The sequence below is a fragment of the Pungitius pungitius genome, chromosome 20 (assembly GCF_949316345.1).
Source record: "Pungitius pungitius chromosome 20, fPunPun2.1, whole genome shotgun sequence".
In the NCBI taxonomy this organism is placed as follows: Eukaryota; Metazoa; Chordata; class Actinopteri; order Perciformes; family Gasterosteidae; genus Pungitius; species Pungitius pungitius.
The window spans coordinates 6,140,472-6,160,986 of NC_084919.1; the positions used below are offsets into that span (position 1 = coordinate 6,140,472).

At 38.1% G+C, this 20,515-nt stretch overlaps 1 protein-coding gene across 1 annotated transcript in view; it reads right to left on the reverse strand.

Annotated features, from left to right (window-relative positions):
* Window positions 1-20,515, reverse strand: part of tbc1d32 (TBC1 domain family, member 32) — a 61,364-nt gene that overhangs the window by 32,130 nt on the left and 8,719 nt on the right. The window contains exons 14-27 of the mRNA XM_037449729.2: window positions 19,461-19,550; window positions 18,268-18,410; window positions 17,408-17,535; window positions 16,727-16,928; window positions 15,638-15,717; window positions 15,170-15,308; window positions 13,765-13,852; window positions 12,934-13,052; window positions 12,214-12,333; window positions 11,875-11,963; window positions 4,400-4,522; window positions 2,844-2,952; window positions 1,294-1,387; window positions 1,079-1,207 (exon numbers count right to left, since the gene is read on the reverse strand). Of these exons, the coding sequence (XP_037305626.2) occupies window positions 1,079-1,207; window positions 1,294-1,387; window positions 2,844-2,952; window positions 4,400-4,522; window positions 11,875-11,963; window positions 12,214-12,333; window positions 12,934-13,052; window positions 13,765-13,852; window positions 15,170-15,308; window positions 15,638-15,717; window positions 16,727-16,928; window positions 17,408-17,535; window positions 18,268-18,410; window positions 19,461-19,550 (1,653 nt within the window). The remainder of the gene's footprint in view (window positions 1-1,078; window positions 1,208-1,293; window positions 1,388-2,843; window positions 2,953-4,399; window positions 4,523-11,874; window positions 11,964-12,213; window positions 12,334-12,933; window positions 13,053-13,764; window positions 13,853-15,169; window positions 15,309-15,637; window positions 15,718-16,726; window positions 16,929-17,407; window positions 17,536-18,267; window positions 18,411-19,460; window positions 19,551-20,515) is intronic.

Sequence of the window (20,515 nt, forward strand, 5' to 3'; positions counted from 1 at the left end):
AGCAGCCAGTTGAATTGTGAATTTATTCTTTTATGAATTTGTTGAATTAATATATCTGTGAATCACCAACCACACGTCACTGCTCCCCAGTCACCAACCACACGTCACTGCTCCCCAGTCACCAACCACACGTCACTGCTCCCCAGTCACCAACCACACGTCACTGCTCCCCAGTCACCAACCTCACGTCACTGCTCCCCAGTCACCAACCACACGTCACTGCTCCCCAGTCACCAACCACACGTCACTGCTCCCCAGTCACCAACCTCACGTCACTGCTCCCCAGTCACCAACCTCACGTCACTGCTCCCCAGTCACCAACCTCACGTCACTGCTCCCCAGTCACCAACCACACCTCACTGCTCCCCAGTCACCAACCACACGTCACTGCTCCCCAGTCACCAACCTCACGTCACTGCTCCCCAGTCACCAACCACACCTCACTGCTCCCCAGTCACCAACCACACCTCACTGCTCCCCAGTCACCAACCTCACGTCACTGGCGAGTAAGCTGTCCGTAGAAGAAATCTCAACAATACAGGGTTTGCCATTGTGGCGATGGCAGCTTAAGTTGTACCGGAATCACACTGAGATGATCAGTGATTCTCTCTTTCACTTTAAGGCATTTCCACTGATTTACAAGGGGGAGCTGTTTATCTCCCTGGCCAGTTTAAACAATGGATTGTGTGTGGGCAAGAGATCATTGAAATATATGAGTAAGGGAGTGGTGTGACTCACACTACAGGAAGATGATAAAAGTTTTGTCTTGCAGTACAAATCATCCATGTTTGTGATGAGTTATTAGCGTGCTAGCTGTTAACTGATGAAGTGGTTTCAAATCAGGGTAAACTTGTGCAAATACAAAAATAAAGAAATTAAATACTCTGGTTTAACTCTCCTTCATTTGAAACTGAAACTTTTATATGTTTTTCAATTTTCTTTTCAACACTGTTAAGTGTTACATGTCGTAGTCACCTGACAGGTTATTTATGAAAATCGCGGTAGTGTCTGAGATATAATGAAAGATAGACGCTATGTTATCATTGTGCTACTGAAAAGGTAGAACTTCCAAACGTACCCTTTCCAGTTAGGATGTTGGGTTTGGAGGTCATGGCTTTAGAGTACTGTCTGCGGCAGATCTCCATCCAGTTCTCCTCATACTTTAAGTCTTTAGATAATGGTGGGAACGTACTGATCTGTAGTGAGTCTGTATGAGAGAGAAAAACCTAATTATAGCTATACAAATCCTAATAATGCACCTCTACCATCGAAACACATCAATGTCACTCTTACCCAGGGGGTTCTGATGGTTCTTTGTTGGGTTCAAAGTGTAGCAGTGGGGTAGAGGATACTTTGAAAACATAGGCCAGGGGTAAGGATCTTCTCCCTGGAATGTGCAAATAAAGACATGTGTTTGGCCACATCAGTACCCTCTAATGCAATGCATTATTATGCAAAATACAAATAACCTGCAAGATTAATCATATTTGAATAGTTAGTCTTAGATCCGTTTCTGCACCACTTCATAAATGCTTTGACTAATTCGGTTTGCTGGGATATTGATGTGTTAATATTAGTTTCTAATTTCAAAACATTTCAAGCTATGATCAGGGAAAGACAGTGAATCACTTACTAATAGATTAATGCATTAAGGAATAATACTTTTGCGCAGAGTTGGCAGACGTTATCAAATGTGCTTGGTTACCATCTATTCTTTATTTTTCCATCTTTTCTTTGTAACCCATTATCATTTAATCTAACATTTAGGCTTTTTCGTAAATGCACGACTGCTTGTCATTTGTTTTTAACTGTACTGTACCTACTGAGTCATAGCTCAACATGTTACTTTCCAAAATGTGTGCTCTAAATGTCACCAGGGTTTATAAAGCAGTTCTGTTCATCCAATTTTTTGGAACTCTGCTGCTGTATATAATATTTTGTTAGTTCATTTTGTTAGTTCATCTTCAATAATATGTCATGTATATTTGGATCCCATTATGGTTAAAGTGTGTTTTTCATAAACTACATGAATCTAAGGAGGAAGTAAAATGTGCAGTGGAACTTACAGCCGTGCACATATAAGAAACGTTGTGTTACTGCCAAACATTATCCTTGGAAGTTGCATGAATTTACATGAATTTCTCTTAAATGTTTGAAAAAGTGACATGAATCTTGTCATGCTTTTTTCATATAATGCTAAATATAACAAAACTGCGCAAGATTTTAGAACATGCCACATTTTACAAATGGCGCCCCACATGTGCAGGCCACAGTGTGACATTTTTGGTCATAATGTCCTGTTAAATACACCTTTTGTGAGTACCAAGCAGTTTTTTTATAAAAACATGCAACACGGTTGAATAACTCATTTTCTTACATCCATGTCTTAGCAAAATGTCACCAATTCATTATATCACCCTGTAAGACATTTGTATGAAGATGACAGCATAGGAATTATTTATGGCCAGTTTAATATTATATCAATCAGTCCATGTGGATGTCTGAACAAAAGTGGGACGGAGTGACACGGCTGTAGCCGTTTAAGAGAAAGAAAGCCACTTTGGAAAGTAAAAAAAGTTGATTTTTACTGGCCACATGTCAGATTAAGATGTGTTCTGTACTTGACGTTCAAAGTATAATTATTTTTAGCCAAACCCGAACCCAGTAGTTTTGTTACCAAACCTAACCGCCTTAATTCAGACTGTTAACCAGGCACACCTCTTGTGTGTAAAAAAAAAAAAACAACAACACATTTTTAGCTTCTAAAAACCGGAAATCCAATTCCAGAGGAACCATAGATGTTGAAATTCAAAAACGGGTAACAAAAGCAAAACATAACTGACCTCTTGTAGTGCTCGAGGAGGAAGCTTTCTCTCAGACGGTCCTCCGACCACACTAACCCGAACCAGCACATGATTCCTCTCCACTGATAGGTTGTCTATGATGAACTCTCTGAGGATGTTTTGTATAAAGGGGATTAGACAAAAAGTTTAAGAGATGGTGCATAAGAAACAGAAGCAGACAAGAAACATTAAATCCCGAGGTTGTTAGTTATCAAAATGTTCATGCATTGAGATTTGTGTGCTATGTTGTGACCTTTTAATAATAAAGAACAATAGACCTGTTGTAGAATATAATACGTGCCCATGTTATTTTTCATTCAAATATTTTCGGTACACAAGGTCATGCTAATCGATTGACCATCCAGTTAACACCCCAAATGATTGAACCGCATAACTTCTTCTAAAAGACTTGAGAGTTTGAAGAATCTGAATGGCAGTATTATTACTGCAAGAAAGGTAGAAAAGAGGGAAGGTTTTATTGCTTAGAATTTTAGAGAAGATCATAGCCTATCCGAATTACCAAGGCACTTTAGGGTCGAAGGGTGTCTTGGTGGATAGATCTTAGAGCAATGAAGCAATTTGGACTTGCATTTAATAATAAAAGGAGAATATTTCCTTACACAGTTCTCTTTCCACTCGCCTGTTTGCCACAAAATGTAATTTGCATACATTATTTGTGAATAAAAAAAGTCACATCACTCCAAGTTCAAACGGCTCGGGTCAGATAAATCTGAAGATTGCTTAGTTGTTTTGATGTTGATAGTGATGATAGTTAAAAGGTCAAAGCAGAAAAATGCCGAAGGGCATAATAGTGACAACGAAATGTAGGAAAATATGAAAAAATAAAGAAACAATTGAACAGGAGTGAAGAGGAGGAACAGAAGATGAGGTCTGTGGTGATAATGGCAGCATGAGAGGAAGAGAGGGCACAGAAGGGAGATGGGAGAATAAATTAACAAGTCATCATTCTCCAAAGAATTGAGCCAGGACTCAAGACGTGCACTGTGAGTTGGCATTTCAGGGCCATTTCCATTCATAACCAATAGTCAAAGTTCTGCCAGCCATTACCAAGCGAGAGGGGCTCTTGAACACCCTCTTTCACAAGAGGCATTTTCACTGTCTTTCAGATTTATTTCATTTTATTTGTGACAAGGCCAACAAACAAACAATTTATCATCCCGAGCAATGATTAAATTTGAAAGTGCTCCATCACACCAGGAGGATGCACAGGGGAGCAAAAAGCTTTTACTGAAGAAGAGAGAAAGTGAATGTGTGCAACTTGAGTTTACTCAATGTGGAGACTATTGAAATATCCAAATTTTTGCAAAAACGTCCTTCTGTAAAATCACGAGTAAAAGTTAACTTTCTAAGAAAGGCTATCAGGGCCATTTCCAAACACAGAAGGCCTACTAAAGGAATCCTTGAAGAGAATACCCTTTCATTTTCTTGTTCTAGTTCAATGAGAAGATCAATATCAAGCTCATGATGTTTCAGGAGCACAGCCCAGCCTAGCTTAGTATTACGATTGGAGGAAGAACACGTTTGTTGATTCATACCCATCATCTGTGTCCAGCTCCGGGACATTTTCCCCCTGGCTCTTCAGCAGCATGGAGCAGATGTAGTACTGGCTCTCCAGCAGCAGGAAGGAGTCCAGATTACTGCAGAGAACACTGAGCAGTCTGCAGCAACACAAAACAAACAAAACATCCAAAAATACAAAAGACAACTGGATTTTACAGGCAGTTCCAACAGTAATGTGGTAGTACTACTGAAGCACGGAGAACCATGTAGAAAAAGACTCCATTTGGATTGGTTGTCTATTTCCCCTTGCATTGTATGTCTGCAAGTGCTGGATCAGTCCTCACAATTACTCACCAGTTTACCGTAGCCAATCGTAAGCTCTGTTAAATAGGAACCCCTTAGGAGAACGCTTCATGGTTCATTTTCAGTTGCTGGTAATGACACTAGGCTCAAGCCGTATCGTGGGACACACCAATGTGTTTTAGCTCTGTGTATTATATGATCAAACGCCTGTAAAGGGGAAGGAATCGTCTGCTGCATTCCTCCCCGTCACAGGGTTATCGGTCAAAACTTGAATTAATTCTTTAGCAAAAAGATGTGAAGACAAATACCAGGGACCGGTTACTGTAATGTTTGGAACAGAAGTTTGTCCCATGTGAATATAATATCCCTGAGCTCAGGTGTTGCTTTCGGAACATTGCATTCAGCGTCTTAGGTTGCCTTATTGCTTAGTGTTTAGACTCAGGCTTTCAAGATTAGAGGTAGAGCGTAACCATGACGATTAGTCACATAATGGACACGTTTAGGATGATTATAGGATAGGACTACTTTTGTTTGATATTAATCACACAGTCTGAGCATCTTGTGTTTTTGCCTACTTAATGGTTAAGTCATGCATTTCTGTAAATTAGGAAACATTGGTTTTGTTCATCGGGAATTTGCACCATGCGTAGTATGTTTTAGATTATTAACTGCCAATAGTCATTTTACACAATAAGGCTTGAAAAGGCAAGGGATGCCCCAAAAATCTGATCCTGCTTTATATGAAATATGTGAATACGTGTGTGCCCTTTTAGTGACCCATTAGCCGTAGTGTGCGGTTTGCTGTTAGTCCTTGTGAAATACACCTCTCCTTTTAAGCAGCTGCTCAATTTCCTGATGTGCAGTTTCTTCAACAACTGTTTGACTGACAGCAGTACTCAGTCATTCTTGTAAACAGGTTTGGTAGTTGTGTTGCTTTTGGGGAATTTTTTAAACAGTAGGAAATAAAATCCATTACATGACAAAAACCAACGATATTGATGCTATGAGGGATAGCACTGTATTCATATTCTGACACACGGGTGAACAATGAATGAAGATACCGGTTCATGGTTGGTTTTGGTTTCAGTCGGCATCCACATGTTAACATAAGGGAACAAACATTGGCCGCATTGAGCGGTTGATAAACTGAATAGAGGGTCAGAGGGGACGGACGAGCTACTGTGGGTTCAGGTGAGGCGTGCATCCTTTTCTTGTTCAGTCAAGGCATGTGTGGCTGATACCGCCATACAATTTAGTGGCAATTAAATCCCTGACACCTAACAACAAACAATTTATTACTACAGCTCTCGAGCAACCAAAAGAAACATACCGTTTCTTCGGAAAGCCATATAGGAGGTCACTTTGTAGCAAAGGAATAGACACAGGTGCGTGTGATTTGCGTTTGCCTATAACTTGGCCGAGCATGATATGTGGTCAGCAAGGCCTTATTGTAATGATACTTTGTGTTTTTATTATTAAGCCAGGGGAAACCATAGGCTGAATGATTAGGGGTTGGAAAAACTACAATCCATCTGATTTGGGAGTTGTTGACATTAATTAATGCTAATGAGGACAACGACTAATATATATATATATATATATATAGAAACCCCTATTGATGACATGTTTACTTCCAAGAGTAATCGGTTTGCCAGTATACATTTATACATTCGAATTAAGCTGCAGGATTGATTTGTCATACCTGAGGGGAAATGAATGATCAAATTAATTGAAAAAATCTTTTGGGAGGATATTTCATTCATACGCAAGACGTCCTGCATAAATCAATCCTTAGTTTGCAAGTTCTGCTTATTGGGTTCTAAATGGCTCCCCAATGACATCAAGACCACAGGAAGCCTATACATCTTCCAAACTAAAACTTGACTAGTTAGAGATGGCACTTAATTATAGTAATTTGTAGTTTGGCTTTGGTTAAAAGATGGTTAAAAATGTCAGCAAAACTAAACATAATGTAATACTTATAAGAATCTAAAAGAGACTAAATTGGTAACTACACAACTCCTTTACAAATGAAGTCGCTGTAATGATCTGCACATCGTCAGGCAGCTGGAAACCCCACGGCTGTGTATGCAAAGATCAATTAGAAGCTTCATTTGGGCCTCAACACTGCACTCACCCGGCAAAAACACCATGAAACGTTAGGACACAGTGGGGAGTTTTTTTTTCATCTGTCAATACAGAGCATAAAACAAATCAAAGCAATCCATTCCTTTTTTGTCCATTTCAGGGTGCTTTCACATCTGACTTTTTTTCAACACAGAATAAAACTGAAATTTTAATTTTCTGAATCTAATCTAGTTCACTTTGTCTCGGGAGGCAAGACAAAGAAAACTGAACTCCGATGAGTTTGAGAACTCTTTAACCTACCACAAACTACTGTATTTCAGGTCTATGACTAAATGTCTTTGGCTTTGCATGTGAGGCTTTCACCTGGACCTGAGAATATCTGGACCTTTCCGCAGTTCCAACATCCTCTGTGTTCTCTCAAAACTCCAGCTGGCTTTTGACAAATTTTATACACCAACTTTGAGCGTCAGTGGTATTAACAAGTCATTGTATGCGTGTGTTCCTGCTTGTCTCATTGCAGGTAAATTGCTAAAGTATTATGTAACATATTTATTATAATCTCTATAGTGATGTTGCTGCAGACCCAACACCAAAATCAAACCAGATTCAAATGTGTGACGCTTTGCACAAACACACACGCTTGGATGTGTTCAGAGCTGTCAGCAGAGAGAAGTCCAAGGCATCCAAACAAATCAGAAAGAGGGGACAATATGCAAGAGTTATTGTTGCCAATAAAGAGGCTTTAAGCAAAAAGGGGAAAAAGCTGGTGTGATTCCAGCGCTCATTAGGTTGTAAAAATCTTCTGAGCTTCTGATTTTTTTAAAAAGGGGCTGATCTTCAGGAAAACATTTAAAACTAGGAAGAAGTTGCTAAAATATTCTTAAAGATACGTCCAATGCTGGATTCAAACTGATTTGAGGTGAACTGAAATTGTAGAAGTGGAAAATTGCAATAGCTCAAACCAGCTCCAGAGGTTTTATTCAAGGAGAGGGTTGACAAATCTGGTAAAAGACAACAAATCCCATGAACAAAACAATGGACTGATTCTACTAACAATTAGCGCCTGTGTTTCCAAAGCTTGATAAATGTTATTCCTCTGTGCCAAAGGGCCCCATTCTTGTCCAAAAGCTATTCAAAACACAACAATGAGGTTCATGTTTACACTGGGTGAAATGTTCAATAGAGGCAACATAACAGTTCCTTTGAGTCAATTCCAGATGAACCAAATGTCTATAAATCTGCGTCTCAAAAATAGCACCAAACAAATGCACCATTTACACCCGCTAGATGTTTGCTAAAAACAGAGCACAGTTGTTCAACCCTCCTGTTACCTTCAAATTTACATTTTACCCTTGGGGTCAATTTGACCTCAGCGATTTAAACACCCAGAAAATGATTATAATTATATTTTTTCTCAGGTTTATGTATTATGAACTTTGCTAGTGTGTTGACTACATAAATAGCGCATTGAATTAAAAACAAAAAAGAGACCCACCCCCTTAAACATCTGGAAATACCTGTTAAGCGACTATTGAGAAATATGCAGATCAGAACAAAATGTCACTGATTGACATACCATTTAAAAGAGATCATTCTTATATATTATATATTTCCAGTGACAAAAAGTCTTTCTTTAGAAGTCATTTTCAGTTGAGAGAGAGAGAGAGATCATAATAATAAAGCACCCAAAGCACCAAGGTGAAGGCTTTAGAAGGCTGCTGGTCAGTTGGTCAGTTTCACAGTAGCCCCTCGTGCAGCAGTCCTAGCTCCACCCCCCACCTCCAAACTCAAATTGGTTCAAATGTGTTACTTTGTAGATTATTTGATAATATACTGCAGGTGCTTGGGTTTGAAGGTTCAGATTTTGTGTCTGGCCTGAGGACGACCTGATTATTTTATACAGCTAAAACGGCCTGTGCAACACCGGTGCGTACAACATGTGTACATGACATTCAAAACATATCATCATGTTCATTTTATGTTTACCCAGTTGTCCCTGTTAAATTAGGAAAAGTCATAAAATCTGAAGCAAAAAAAATGATGTTAGTTATCTATTTAGAGGCGTTAAACTTGGGGGTCAAATTGAGCCCAAAGGTAATAGGAGGGTTAAGAAAAATTCTGATCCGTTCACTATGTGAACCATTTTTATGTAGGACTCACCCAACAACCACAAAGCTTTGCAATATATGGTCAACTTTTAGTTCATATCTGAGTGTGCAAGGAACACATATGCAACAAATAAAAATTAGTGACACCAATGAGCATACTAAATAAAAGTGATCTTCATGAACATGGACAGATTATTCATTATTCAACATACATCATGGACCAACCCCTGTGCTAATCATTGAGGCAGAGTTCCCTTGAGTCCCCTCACAGTCTTGTCTACTGTAGTCATACCCTTTTTGGGCTCAACTTTGAGAATTAAACCGTACACAGAGGAAAAACAACCATTTGGAGCAAGACCAGTTAATTTATAATCAAACATTATGATGACCTTTTTTTAACTTATTGGGCAATGCAAGAAAGTGGTCTTGGAAAATAAATGAAGTAGTTCCCGAGTCTAACATTTTTTTTAAATGCAGTTTAATATAATATGTTTTACTGCAGAGCTTAAATGAACTTTGTACAGTAGGGGACACTGTTCTCCACTAAATACAAACAGGGCCGAAGCAAATCTGAAATTGTTTAAGCACCAATTAAATGCAGCAAAAAAAGAAAAAAAATGGCACTGCTGCTATATGAACATCCACTTTTAGATGAAAGCTGCACCAGAGCTACCTCATAATGCATTAGTTGCAGGTGTCAGAACAAGTTCCAAGTGTTTGATACACCTCAATAGGCTTTGCTTCCAGGGATTATTTAGTGTGTGAAAAACAGATGCATATTTTACTGGACATTGGTGTAGCGCCCTCTGCAACAATGATTACAACAGAATGTCTCGCCGGCCATCAGACAATAGAATACATCCCCAACTCTTGCTGTTGAGACATCAACCTGAATTCATTCACTATCTGTACCTATGCCACTCTGGGAGTTCCTTTTAAAAGGCTCTGCAGACATATCATCTCAATGAGCCTCTTAGCATTAAGGAGACGGTTGCAACTGGCGTCACGGTTTTAATTATTTCTATTGGAAGAGTTGAACCTGAGCCATTTTCCCTCCGCTAGTCTAAGTCAGATAATGGTGCTTTCACACAGTCGCATGCGCAAATCAGGATTTAGTAAGACCCGAATCATCACAGCTGTGGGTTTGTTCTCAATCACTCTCAATCATATCTGATCAAGCAGAATTTAGCCGTTAATAAATATTACCCTGGTAATTTCCCCGGAAACTCTCTGTGATTTTTGATCGTCGTTCGGTCATCAGCATTTAATGGTATGAAGAAAAACTTAAAAACGGAAACGACAAATGTGGATACTTTTGCAATATTATATCACGTGATGAAGTGAAAAAGAATGCTTATTAAGCGACAGAACTTTGACATGAATCTTCCCACAGTTTCATAACCCATCCCGCCATTCAGTTAAACTTATTAACTTTTCATCGTTTTGGTGGAAATGGTAAATTAAATGCTTCTATGTAGCACTTTTATCCAAGCACTTCACAATTTGCCTCTCAAATACCTTTTGACACACACTTGAACTTTAATAGACAAAGGCATATATCAAATTCAACATCTGCAGTATTGTAAGCATTTAGGAGCAGTAGGCTGCTGTAAGGGAGAAATTATGTTAAATGTCTCGCTCAGGGACACTTTGACAGACAGGATCAAATCTACAACCATATGATAACAGTTGCATTCATTAAATAAGTTAATGACCCATTGCAACTGTCTTTTCAATATTTGCCATATGCATTTATTGGCATTATGATATGTATGTATGTGTATAACAACCGTTATCTCTGCTGTTTAATTATATTTCTCTTGACAAGTCTCTCTCTTGGAATCAGTAAAGCAATATCCATACAGTAGTAGTAGTAGTAGAATGCCTTAGCATATTCCTTTAGGGTGTGGATAAACCGATAATAGAACAAAAAAACTGGCAATTATGTTATGCTGCGTTAAAAAGTATTCAACTATTGAGTTCACATTGGTCATGTGGGTATGTATTGGATAGCAGCATCCCCTTGAAAACAGTATGTGAGTGTGTGTATATGCAAATAGTGAATGATGAAGTGACTGTAAACCTAATTAATCAACTTTGCAAAAGACATCGGTACTGAATTAAACGTCTATTTTTTTTCTCCCCTTTTTTCAAATCTCCCCTTTTGCTGTTTTCATGCAAATTTACTTAGCAGTTGTTGGTTTAAGGAAATTACACCTATACCTCAAAATGAGCATGATCTTCCTTGGCTTTATTGAAATGCTAATTTTGTTAACCTAGCCGGAGGCACGGAGTGTACGTTTGTCAGTGAATCCATCAGTCTGGATGTCAAATGAATAGAGCATCTTGTTCCTTTCACTTGGCTTCTGGATGTTAATAGGAGTGGGCTGATCTGACAGTCACTGACTGAGCGAGTGAGTCAGCAAGGCTCCAAACAAAGACAAAGCTATTGTGATTCAGAAAGCAATGCACAACATCTACCAGAGCATTGTGTAGACAGCCATGACCCATAGCCACCCATGTATGTAAAAAAAAAGCCATACTTGCACAAGCTGTATTATGTCTCCCTTAAACCCATTTTCATCACAATGGCATTCACAATAAACTTTACCTACTGTAATATACAATCTCTCCAACACAGACATAATACAAAGATGCAATTATTGTCATTTTACAGAACAGTATTAAATAACGACCTCAAATTTGAACCTTAATACAATACTGGAGGTAACTTTTAGAGGAATTTCTTTACCCCCTTCTTACTCGGCATGCTCTTCACAAATATATAACACACACACACACAAGCTTATTTCATTTTTATCCAGAGAAATCCTTTCATCAGCATTTCAAAGCTGGGTAATCAAAGTATAAAGAACCGCATGTCAGTCTGCTATTGCCAGAGGCTGAAGTGTGTGTACGTGTGTGAATGAGCGTTGTCCCCAGGTGCTAATCAGATTCCATGCGCCTCGACCACTGATGTTAAATGATATGGAAAGAAATATCAATCTCACCTCAGGCCGAATGTGTGAGACTGCTCGTAGTGGAACAGGGACTGAATCTTTGCATTTGAATTCATAGCAATCAGCCTGTCAATCAGATCCTGTGGAGTAAAATGAAATACTGTGAGAATAAAAATACAGCAGTTATGGTGCCAAGAGGAAAACTGTTAATGTTTATGATGTGTAAAGTGAAAAATGTACATCAGCCTCAGTGTATTGGAGAATTTAGGAGGAGGCCATTGTGAGGTGTGGGTGGTGGTTGAAGGCCAAATATAAAGTGCAAACATGCCCTCAGATGGCTGAAAGAGGCATTGCATGAAGTCTGGGCCTCACTGTGTAAAAATCACTTACAGGAATGGAGGTTGGCACCTCTCTTAGGGTGTATTCACTCTTGTTGGCGAGAGGCTGGCGACCTAGGAGCTCCCACACCGATCGGGAAGAGGAGAGTAGGTTGACAAATGACAAAAAGGACTGCAGAGACAGATGAAAAGAGACAGACAATTAAAGGATTAGAGAAAGCAGTAAAAAATAAACTCAAAACTTGATCACAACTTAGAACATTTGAAATTGGTTTTGAAAACTCAATGATTCCCTTAATTAAGATTTTATCTTCTTTTTATACTTTCTTTGATAATTTGTTCTTATTGGGTGTGTGTGAAATTGCTTAGTTGTTTTGAAAATTACTTTTCAAATAACATAGGTCAAATTATTTGTGTCCCCGTAAATTTTTTAATTCTTTAGGCATCAACATCATCTAATCTTTAATTAGGATTTTTTTGGTTTGCAACAGTTCTGGCTGAGATGGACTTGTAGGTCTGATTGTATGCATATAACCCAGTGGCCGACACAGTGATAAGGCTGGCTTTAAAGTTACCAGTGGCAGGTCACAGTTCACTGGCTGTCCGTATTCACACACACACACACACACACACACACACACACACACACACACACACACACACACACACACACACACACACACACACACACACACACACACACACACACACACACACACACACACACACACACACACACACTAAAGAGTGACCTCCCCCTACAGCCTACAACCTTGAGGCAGCTACCGTCGATGGGATCCATGGGTGTGGGCTTTGGATGGACCACTGCGACGTCTTCCCTTCCACACTCTAGAACAGACCACAGCTCTACTGCCAAGGCCTGGACAAAACCTGCAACACATCGTCAAGGCCTCAGTTATGATATGAATTTGTAGAGCCTGGTCTGGGTTAAATTGATCACTACAAGCATATATTTGTTACAACCAAATGTATTTTGCATTTCATTTATTCATTATACAGATTATCATTGGAATTTGCCATTTACTGAATTTTATTTACGGTTTCAATACACGGTAAAGCAGTTTCAAGGGTGGCTACGACCACAAGTGCTTTCCCCACACCCATTCATTTTCTGTTTTCATCCCTGGCTGCCATGACTGTTTCTTGTTGTTAGCATAAACGACATAAGGAAACCTGAGGAACACCAATTTTGCTGCTATTAGCCTTATAAGTGGACCACTTGGTAAGTAAGACAATTATTTTATATCCAGAATGTTTCTTTAATCTTTTTCATTCATTTAAGCACTTGCATTGTGATTGTCATAAGTGGGTTTCATTGTGTTACAATAACATACAATTCCAAATCTACAATTTGCATTGTAAATCAGATATTAAAGACTAATCTAAATTGTTTTGGTCAGATTCTAATTCCTGTCGAAATCTATCCATTAACACCTCATCTTGTTCTTTCTTCATCCACTTATTACAAATTACAGCAGACCATTTGGAAAAGAAGTTGCTTTCTGGGCTGCTCTATGCCAACTATGATACATTCAGGCTTGTATCCCAAGTTGTTTTTGTGTGCCAACATAGTCCTTAGTACCTGAACTGTGCAAAGCTGCTATCCCAGGAGCAGTTGCTGCCACCTGTGTCACCATCACCCCATATCCAAACTTCTCACAGCGGCTCACCTGCAAAAAACACCAACAGAAGCACATATTTCAATGAAGAAATACACAATATATTTATTACGTATAATTTAAATGAAGTTTGGAGGGGATGGAAGAAAAAAAAAAAACAACAACTGGGAATTGTAAATTTGGTACTTATATTCGGGAATACAAACGACAAATGACACTGCTAAAATCCTGCACTTCATAATGTAGTTTAGCACACTGGGGAGATATCTAATGGCAAATCGATTTTTTGTGTGCTGATCCTTCATTTTTACAATATTAATAATTTACAATATAGTATACATAAGTTGTATATGTAAAGTCCAGAGATTAATATATTAAATCCTGTGTACAAGACTAGGAGCATGCAACGGTTTACAGGCTACTGGTGAATTCTGAACAGTAAATACTACTGTAGCCTTCAGGAACAGCAGGAGCAACAAATGACCACATCTCCTGCAGCAGGAAATACAGATACTGATGGCATGGGCATACAGAATTAATGAAGGGCTTCAAGATGTTCTGCATGGTAGGTCATTGTAGGAAACAAAAGCTTAAATCTGTGTGTTGACTTCCAAAACAGTCATACAGTGTGATCTATTGCCATCAAGAGGTGTTTCTCAAAGACATTTGGCAATTTTACATTTGAATTCAAATAGAAATGTACTTGATGTAACAGTCTGTGTGTACATACATTTAGTTGTAATCCTGTATCCTGGCTTAAATGTATATTCATGTGTGTAGTCAATGTGGTACATTGAGGGGAACAAGAAGGATTAAAAACTGAACTGCTGTCAAGCACTTTCTTTTAGGGCTTCCATAAAGGTGATGAAATAGTTTCAGCTTAGCATCATTGTTCAGTACTTCTGCTGTAAAGTGCCCTTGTTTGATTTATATGAAGCTGGCACAACTGTTATCCGACAAGCTTACATTTAACTTGATATCCCCTAGCAGTGCCTTTACCCCAAAATTTGTCTGGCAACATCTGAAATTTCTTTCATTGGCTGGTGCAAAGTCAAGCATGTGTTGGATTGCAATATTGGAAATTGGGTGGAGAAGGAAATTAGAAGTGGTGCAACCTCAATATCAGAGTTGAGGTGCCCTTGAACAAGTAATATATAATCTGATGAATTTCTTAATTCAAATTGAGGAATTTGTTTGAGGAATAATTATGGTCACCAATATTGATTGAAAATTCTAAATAGCTTCAAATGTAAAAAATAAAAAATGTCTTCTGATGTGGGTAAATTCCAATTGTTAAGTAAATAAAAAAGACAAGTCGGAAATATGCTCACCTAGTGGTGTAGAATTTTAAAGTACAATGTATGTTACCTGTAGTTTTTTTGTAAAGCGAGAGAACATGAAGGAGACACAATCATTAATGGCTCCTGTCTGCTGGAGCAGCATCAGGCCTTTAGGAGTTACAGCAAAATTCAGCAAGCTGTCCAACAAAGTCTCCTCCCAGATGAGCCTGTTCCAAAGTCAAAAAGAGAGAGGAAGATGCAGTGCTATACAAGTCACATTAAAGCAGTTCCTTACACCAGTGAAAGAGTTGGTGACAGATGTACAGGTGGTTAACATGCTTATCAGAGATACTAAGTATTGTGACTAGATCCCACTTATTATTATGTTATTTATTTTTTGCTGATTGTGTCCGACAATAGTTAAATACTTAAACAATGTGCATTTGTAACTGAAACTGTAGCTTATGTATTTGTTTATGGTTTGTTTACAACATCTGTCACAGATGCAGAGATGGTATGTTGGCGATTTGAATAAAATTACTCAAGCTAGCCTCACATGTCCTGCAGCTCCTGGGTGCATGTTGCAGAGGTTGCTCCAGGTACCGGAGTTGGAACCCTTTCTGACAAGGAACTGGTCTAGAAATAAAGAAAGAAAATGCATCGTTTATCTATGTTGACTACATTCTTATAATCAAAAACAGAAATAAATTTAAGCCTGCAGATTGTTAATATTCTAGGTCCCCATTTTGAAACTAAGTTTTATATTGATTTCATAGATACCGTAATAGGTTAACTGCACTACTAATTTTCTGTGACCATAACTTTACTTTGGATAAAGAACAACAGTAGAGCAATTTACAACCTGTCTTCTCCATATTGTATTTTTATAGATATTGTAACATCCATTATTGATCATTTTACAATAAAGAAAGATACTATTTTTGCTCATTTCACCTCAGAAAATAACTATATTCTTCCTGGAATAAACCCCTTTTCCAAAACAGATACTACATGTTGGCATGAAAAAGTGTGTGCACTGAGGTCAACATTGTTAATACATTATATAACACAATGCAACGAAAATAGATGTAGACTTTGATTTAAGACCCCATTTAGTACAGCAAGATAGAAGTATGTGCAGAACAATGATTAATATTTAACACAGACTGGAGTAAGCCATGGGTTAAAATGCAATGTAAGTCTCTTTGGGAAAAAAGCGTCAGCTAAATGACATGTAATGTAAAGTAAAATTGTAAATAGGAAAAAGGAGCAGTGCACATTTCAATGGCATTTCAATGTATTATGACAAAAGCAGTATTCTCAAAGTTAAAAGGAGCAAATTAAAATGGTTAGTTAATTCCCTCCCTTTCAGGCATTATTTTCACAGCTTTCATCAGGCAAATTAAACATGATCTGATGTTTTTTAAGGGTCTTGTTTCTGGCATATACAAAATCAACACCTAGGTTATGATACAAAATATTTTTATTGAACCGTTTTATAATTTTTAAATATTTGGCCTTCATTTTTGGATTTAACAAAATATAAATACGTCCGCAAAAGTTAACCAGCATTTACTGAGCTCTTTTATCATTATTGATTCACTCAAAATGTAAGTCATTGAGCATCCAGAATCTGTGTGGGTACCTTTTTCCATGCAGCAGCTATAGCCTTGTGCAGACCGTAGGGTTGGAGGACCTGCAAACCCTCACAGCTGTTGTATATCTGCCTACAGACAAAGATGAAAGCTCCACATAATGAATGAGTCCTGTCGGATTCATTTATTGTGGACAGCTCGTTTTCCAGCAGCCTGAGAGTGAGCTGTACAACAACATCAGCAGGGAAGGTTCTGCAGAAGAGAGGGGAAAAGACAAAGGGAAATATGTTGATGGCTGGCATTAAAATGTTCCTTTAAATCCTGCTTTAATTCATTAATTTCTAAATGTCAAATACTTTCCAATGATACTGTTTGTAGTCTGTCTCTATAACTGCAAGCAACCATTTTTTTTTCAATGTCTGGACTAGATCTTTAATGTAATGGACTTTTATCTGCTCATTTTTACAACATATTTCTCAGAAGAGGTACATGAAATAATTAATAGCAGACTAGAGCACAATCGTCAAAACAATTTCGACTCAGTAATATCAGCACTGGTGAATGTATAACTGTTGTTTCACAACATCCAACTGCTGTTTCAAATTGGACCGACTGTTCATGGTCGGCCAATTTTAAAAAAGTACAAAACTAACGTGGGGCTAAATCATAAAATATGCAATATATTCATTAACATTCGACGAAAAAGACTCAATGTATTCACACCATCTCACCTCTCACTATCGGCTACAACTAGGTTCTTCTCATACAAGAAGAGAGCTAATCCTCTATCAGTGCTTGCAATGCGAGCCAGAATGTCGGCGATGAGAATCAGGGTTGCTGCTGGAAATTTGAATTTGGTCTGCAAACAATAGAGAATAAAAAGATCAATTTACCCAAATGCACAGACATTTCCGGTATTGAGATGGAAGCGAGCTTAAAAGGATGGTTTGTGGTAACGTTTGAGATTAAGCTAACTGTCCGGCTACAGACCTTGCATCTATAATCGAGATTAGATATGTATTAGGGATATATGGTAATGGCAAATGTTGTGCATGTAATGTTGAGTTAGAGCTACTGTTTAGGGAATAAAACAAGCTAATGGGTGGTAAAATTAAAGACTATACTATGACTTTTAATCAATGAATCTCAACTGGTGGGTCGGGTGCTCGCCCCCTCTATCAGTGGACTGCAGGCTGCCCATTGATACTACTGATTGGCTGGCTGGGTTAGCGAGGGGGATGATATTTGTCTCAATTTCAAACTTTTTGTATGTCTATTTGTATTCATGAACCTTGTTGTTTGTACACATGCAACATCCTCTGTCCCGAAACGGTCATATCGGCAAAGGAAAAACTCCCCAAAAAATGAAAAACCATTCGATGGGGAAAAAAGGTAAGAAACATCAGGGAGAACTTCAGAGAAGGACAGACTACAACGGAAGTCATGTGTCCAGAATGAACAATATAAAATATTTACAATACATTCAATTCCTATAACAGAGATGATTTTAAACAATGTTTGTGGCATGTATTTGCAAACCTATATATGATCTATTCGAATCTTTAGTATACGTTTAGTGAGTATGTTTCACCTGCTGTCCATTGAGCAGTGCTATAAGAGGAGCAAGCAGGGTCTCTATTACAGGGGTTGGGTAGAGACAGTCTGCAGCACACTCGGTCCTCTCACAGATCATCCACAGCACCTCCATCACCAGACAGCTGGGCGACAGGGAGTCTGAAAACACACATAGTTTTCCTCTAACTTTTAACCAGGCACTGTATGTTGCAATGTCTTGGATAGATACATTGTCAGCGTGAGTCTATATGACTTGGATTCATATATGTATGTCCAGACACAGGTTCATACAAGATTCTATTAGGATTGTGCACTTGAAAGGAAGTAATAACTGACAATATTTCCCACTCTATGGATGGCAAATGACTATGTATCCTTGTTAAATTACTTTATAGTATGAAGTAGTTCAAAAAGGCTCGATCCCAACCAGCACGGATAGCAAAAATGTTGCTCGCACCAGTAACTAGAACAATATTATGGTATAAATAAAAATTGCACAATATAAAATAAGTCCTGTAATTATACATATATAACCCTTACTTTCGAAAACTTCATACTTGCTTAGTTAAGGTAAGTATACAATAGTCATCCCTACACTAACACACAAAACTGTTGAGGACATTACTCTTTACAGGTTAGGGTGAAAAAGTAAAAAAGGATATTGTAAACAATTATTACGTGTTAAAGGTTTTCATTCAATTTGTGACATTAATTTAGTGTTCCTTAAATATTGCTTCCTAAAGATTTAAATTAAAGTCTTTCAAGTACTTAAATACCTCAATCTCTGACATTATATTCCGTAGCATTGTGTTACAATTTAAAATATCCTCAACTGGTGTAAGTGATCTTTAACATTGTGCAGGTGAAATATTCAATGAGTTGCTCTGTGGCCAAAGGAGGTGATCGTCATCTGACAGTCAAGGTAGGTCACACTATTGATCACTGGCAGGGAAACTGCTGCACTGTAAATCAAGAGAATGAATGGGGCAATAAAGCAAGGTCTTCTAGACAACCACAGTGTCACATGAAGCAGTACAAGGTTAAGAGATAAAAGATATGGTCTGAGGAGTGCCGTTACACCTCATAGGGCAGGTCGCGGTCTATCTTCAGTGCCCCAATTGCAGACTCAAAGTCAGCATAGAAAACAGGGCGGGAGCCCAATTAGTTTACACCTGCTTTATATCTGTGCGTCAGTGTGTGGTGCTCCACCTGTGTCTGAGGCATCAATGTGCGTAGGTTTGGGGTGTTGGTACATGATGTTAATCAGGATGACTACCAGGTCTGTCAGGCTGACCGGATCTGAAACAGCAAGAACAATAAGTCAATCAGTCTAGTTACTCAGAAACGACAGGAAAAGTATTAGTAAATAGTTGCTAGTGCTGGGAAGGAAATGTGTCAGTGTCCCATTTTGGTGACGGGGGAAGAAAAAAATGTTATTTCTTTCTGCAGTTTGCAACTAGTCAAATATACAGTGTTAGAAAGTATTATAGTATTCTCAGAAGTGGCTTTAAATATGATAGAATACAGTATAGTATCAGAAGTGGCTTTAAATATAATAGAATACAGTATAGTATCTTTACATAGTTTGACAGACCGCTCTAAATTTAGAACTATGACTAAAAACGATATTTAAATTTATTTTAACTGGTTCAATCTTCCATCATTTGTTAATTTTTTACTGTAACTTAGAAGATGAGCAAAGATAATTAAGAAAAAGAAAACTTTTGGTCAACATTTAAATATAAAAAATCCAAATTAGACTTAAATAAAAATGTATCTTAAATCACATGATAGTGGGTGGGCATATTCATCAATATCTACTATTCTGACGTCTATGATTTAATTGCCTCTAGACTACCTTGGGATAAGAGTCATTGATGGGTAAGGAGTCGGTTATAATGCCCTACCTAGGCGTCATGCACACCATTACATAACTTTATTAGCAATTCAGATAGATGGAGATACAAAGTTATCGTAGGAAAACTGGAGGAATAGGCATAGTCTTTAAACAGACAATTCCTAGATGAGATTGTCCGCTGTAAAGTATGTGGTCAATGTGTTAAAGATTAGTCAGGACACAAGTAATGATTTCCACGGGACAATAAACCATTAACATCTATTTTTCCCTTTAACTTATCGTCACTTACATACAAAAACCGAAGCACTGGAATAGTTCCCGGTCAGATAAAACAAACAAGATATACTACATTAATTAGTAAAGTTCAGAGTTGGTGGTTGTAAATTGTGTAAGCCATTTCCTTATA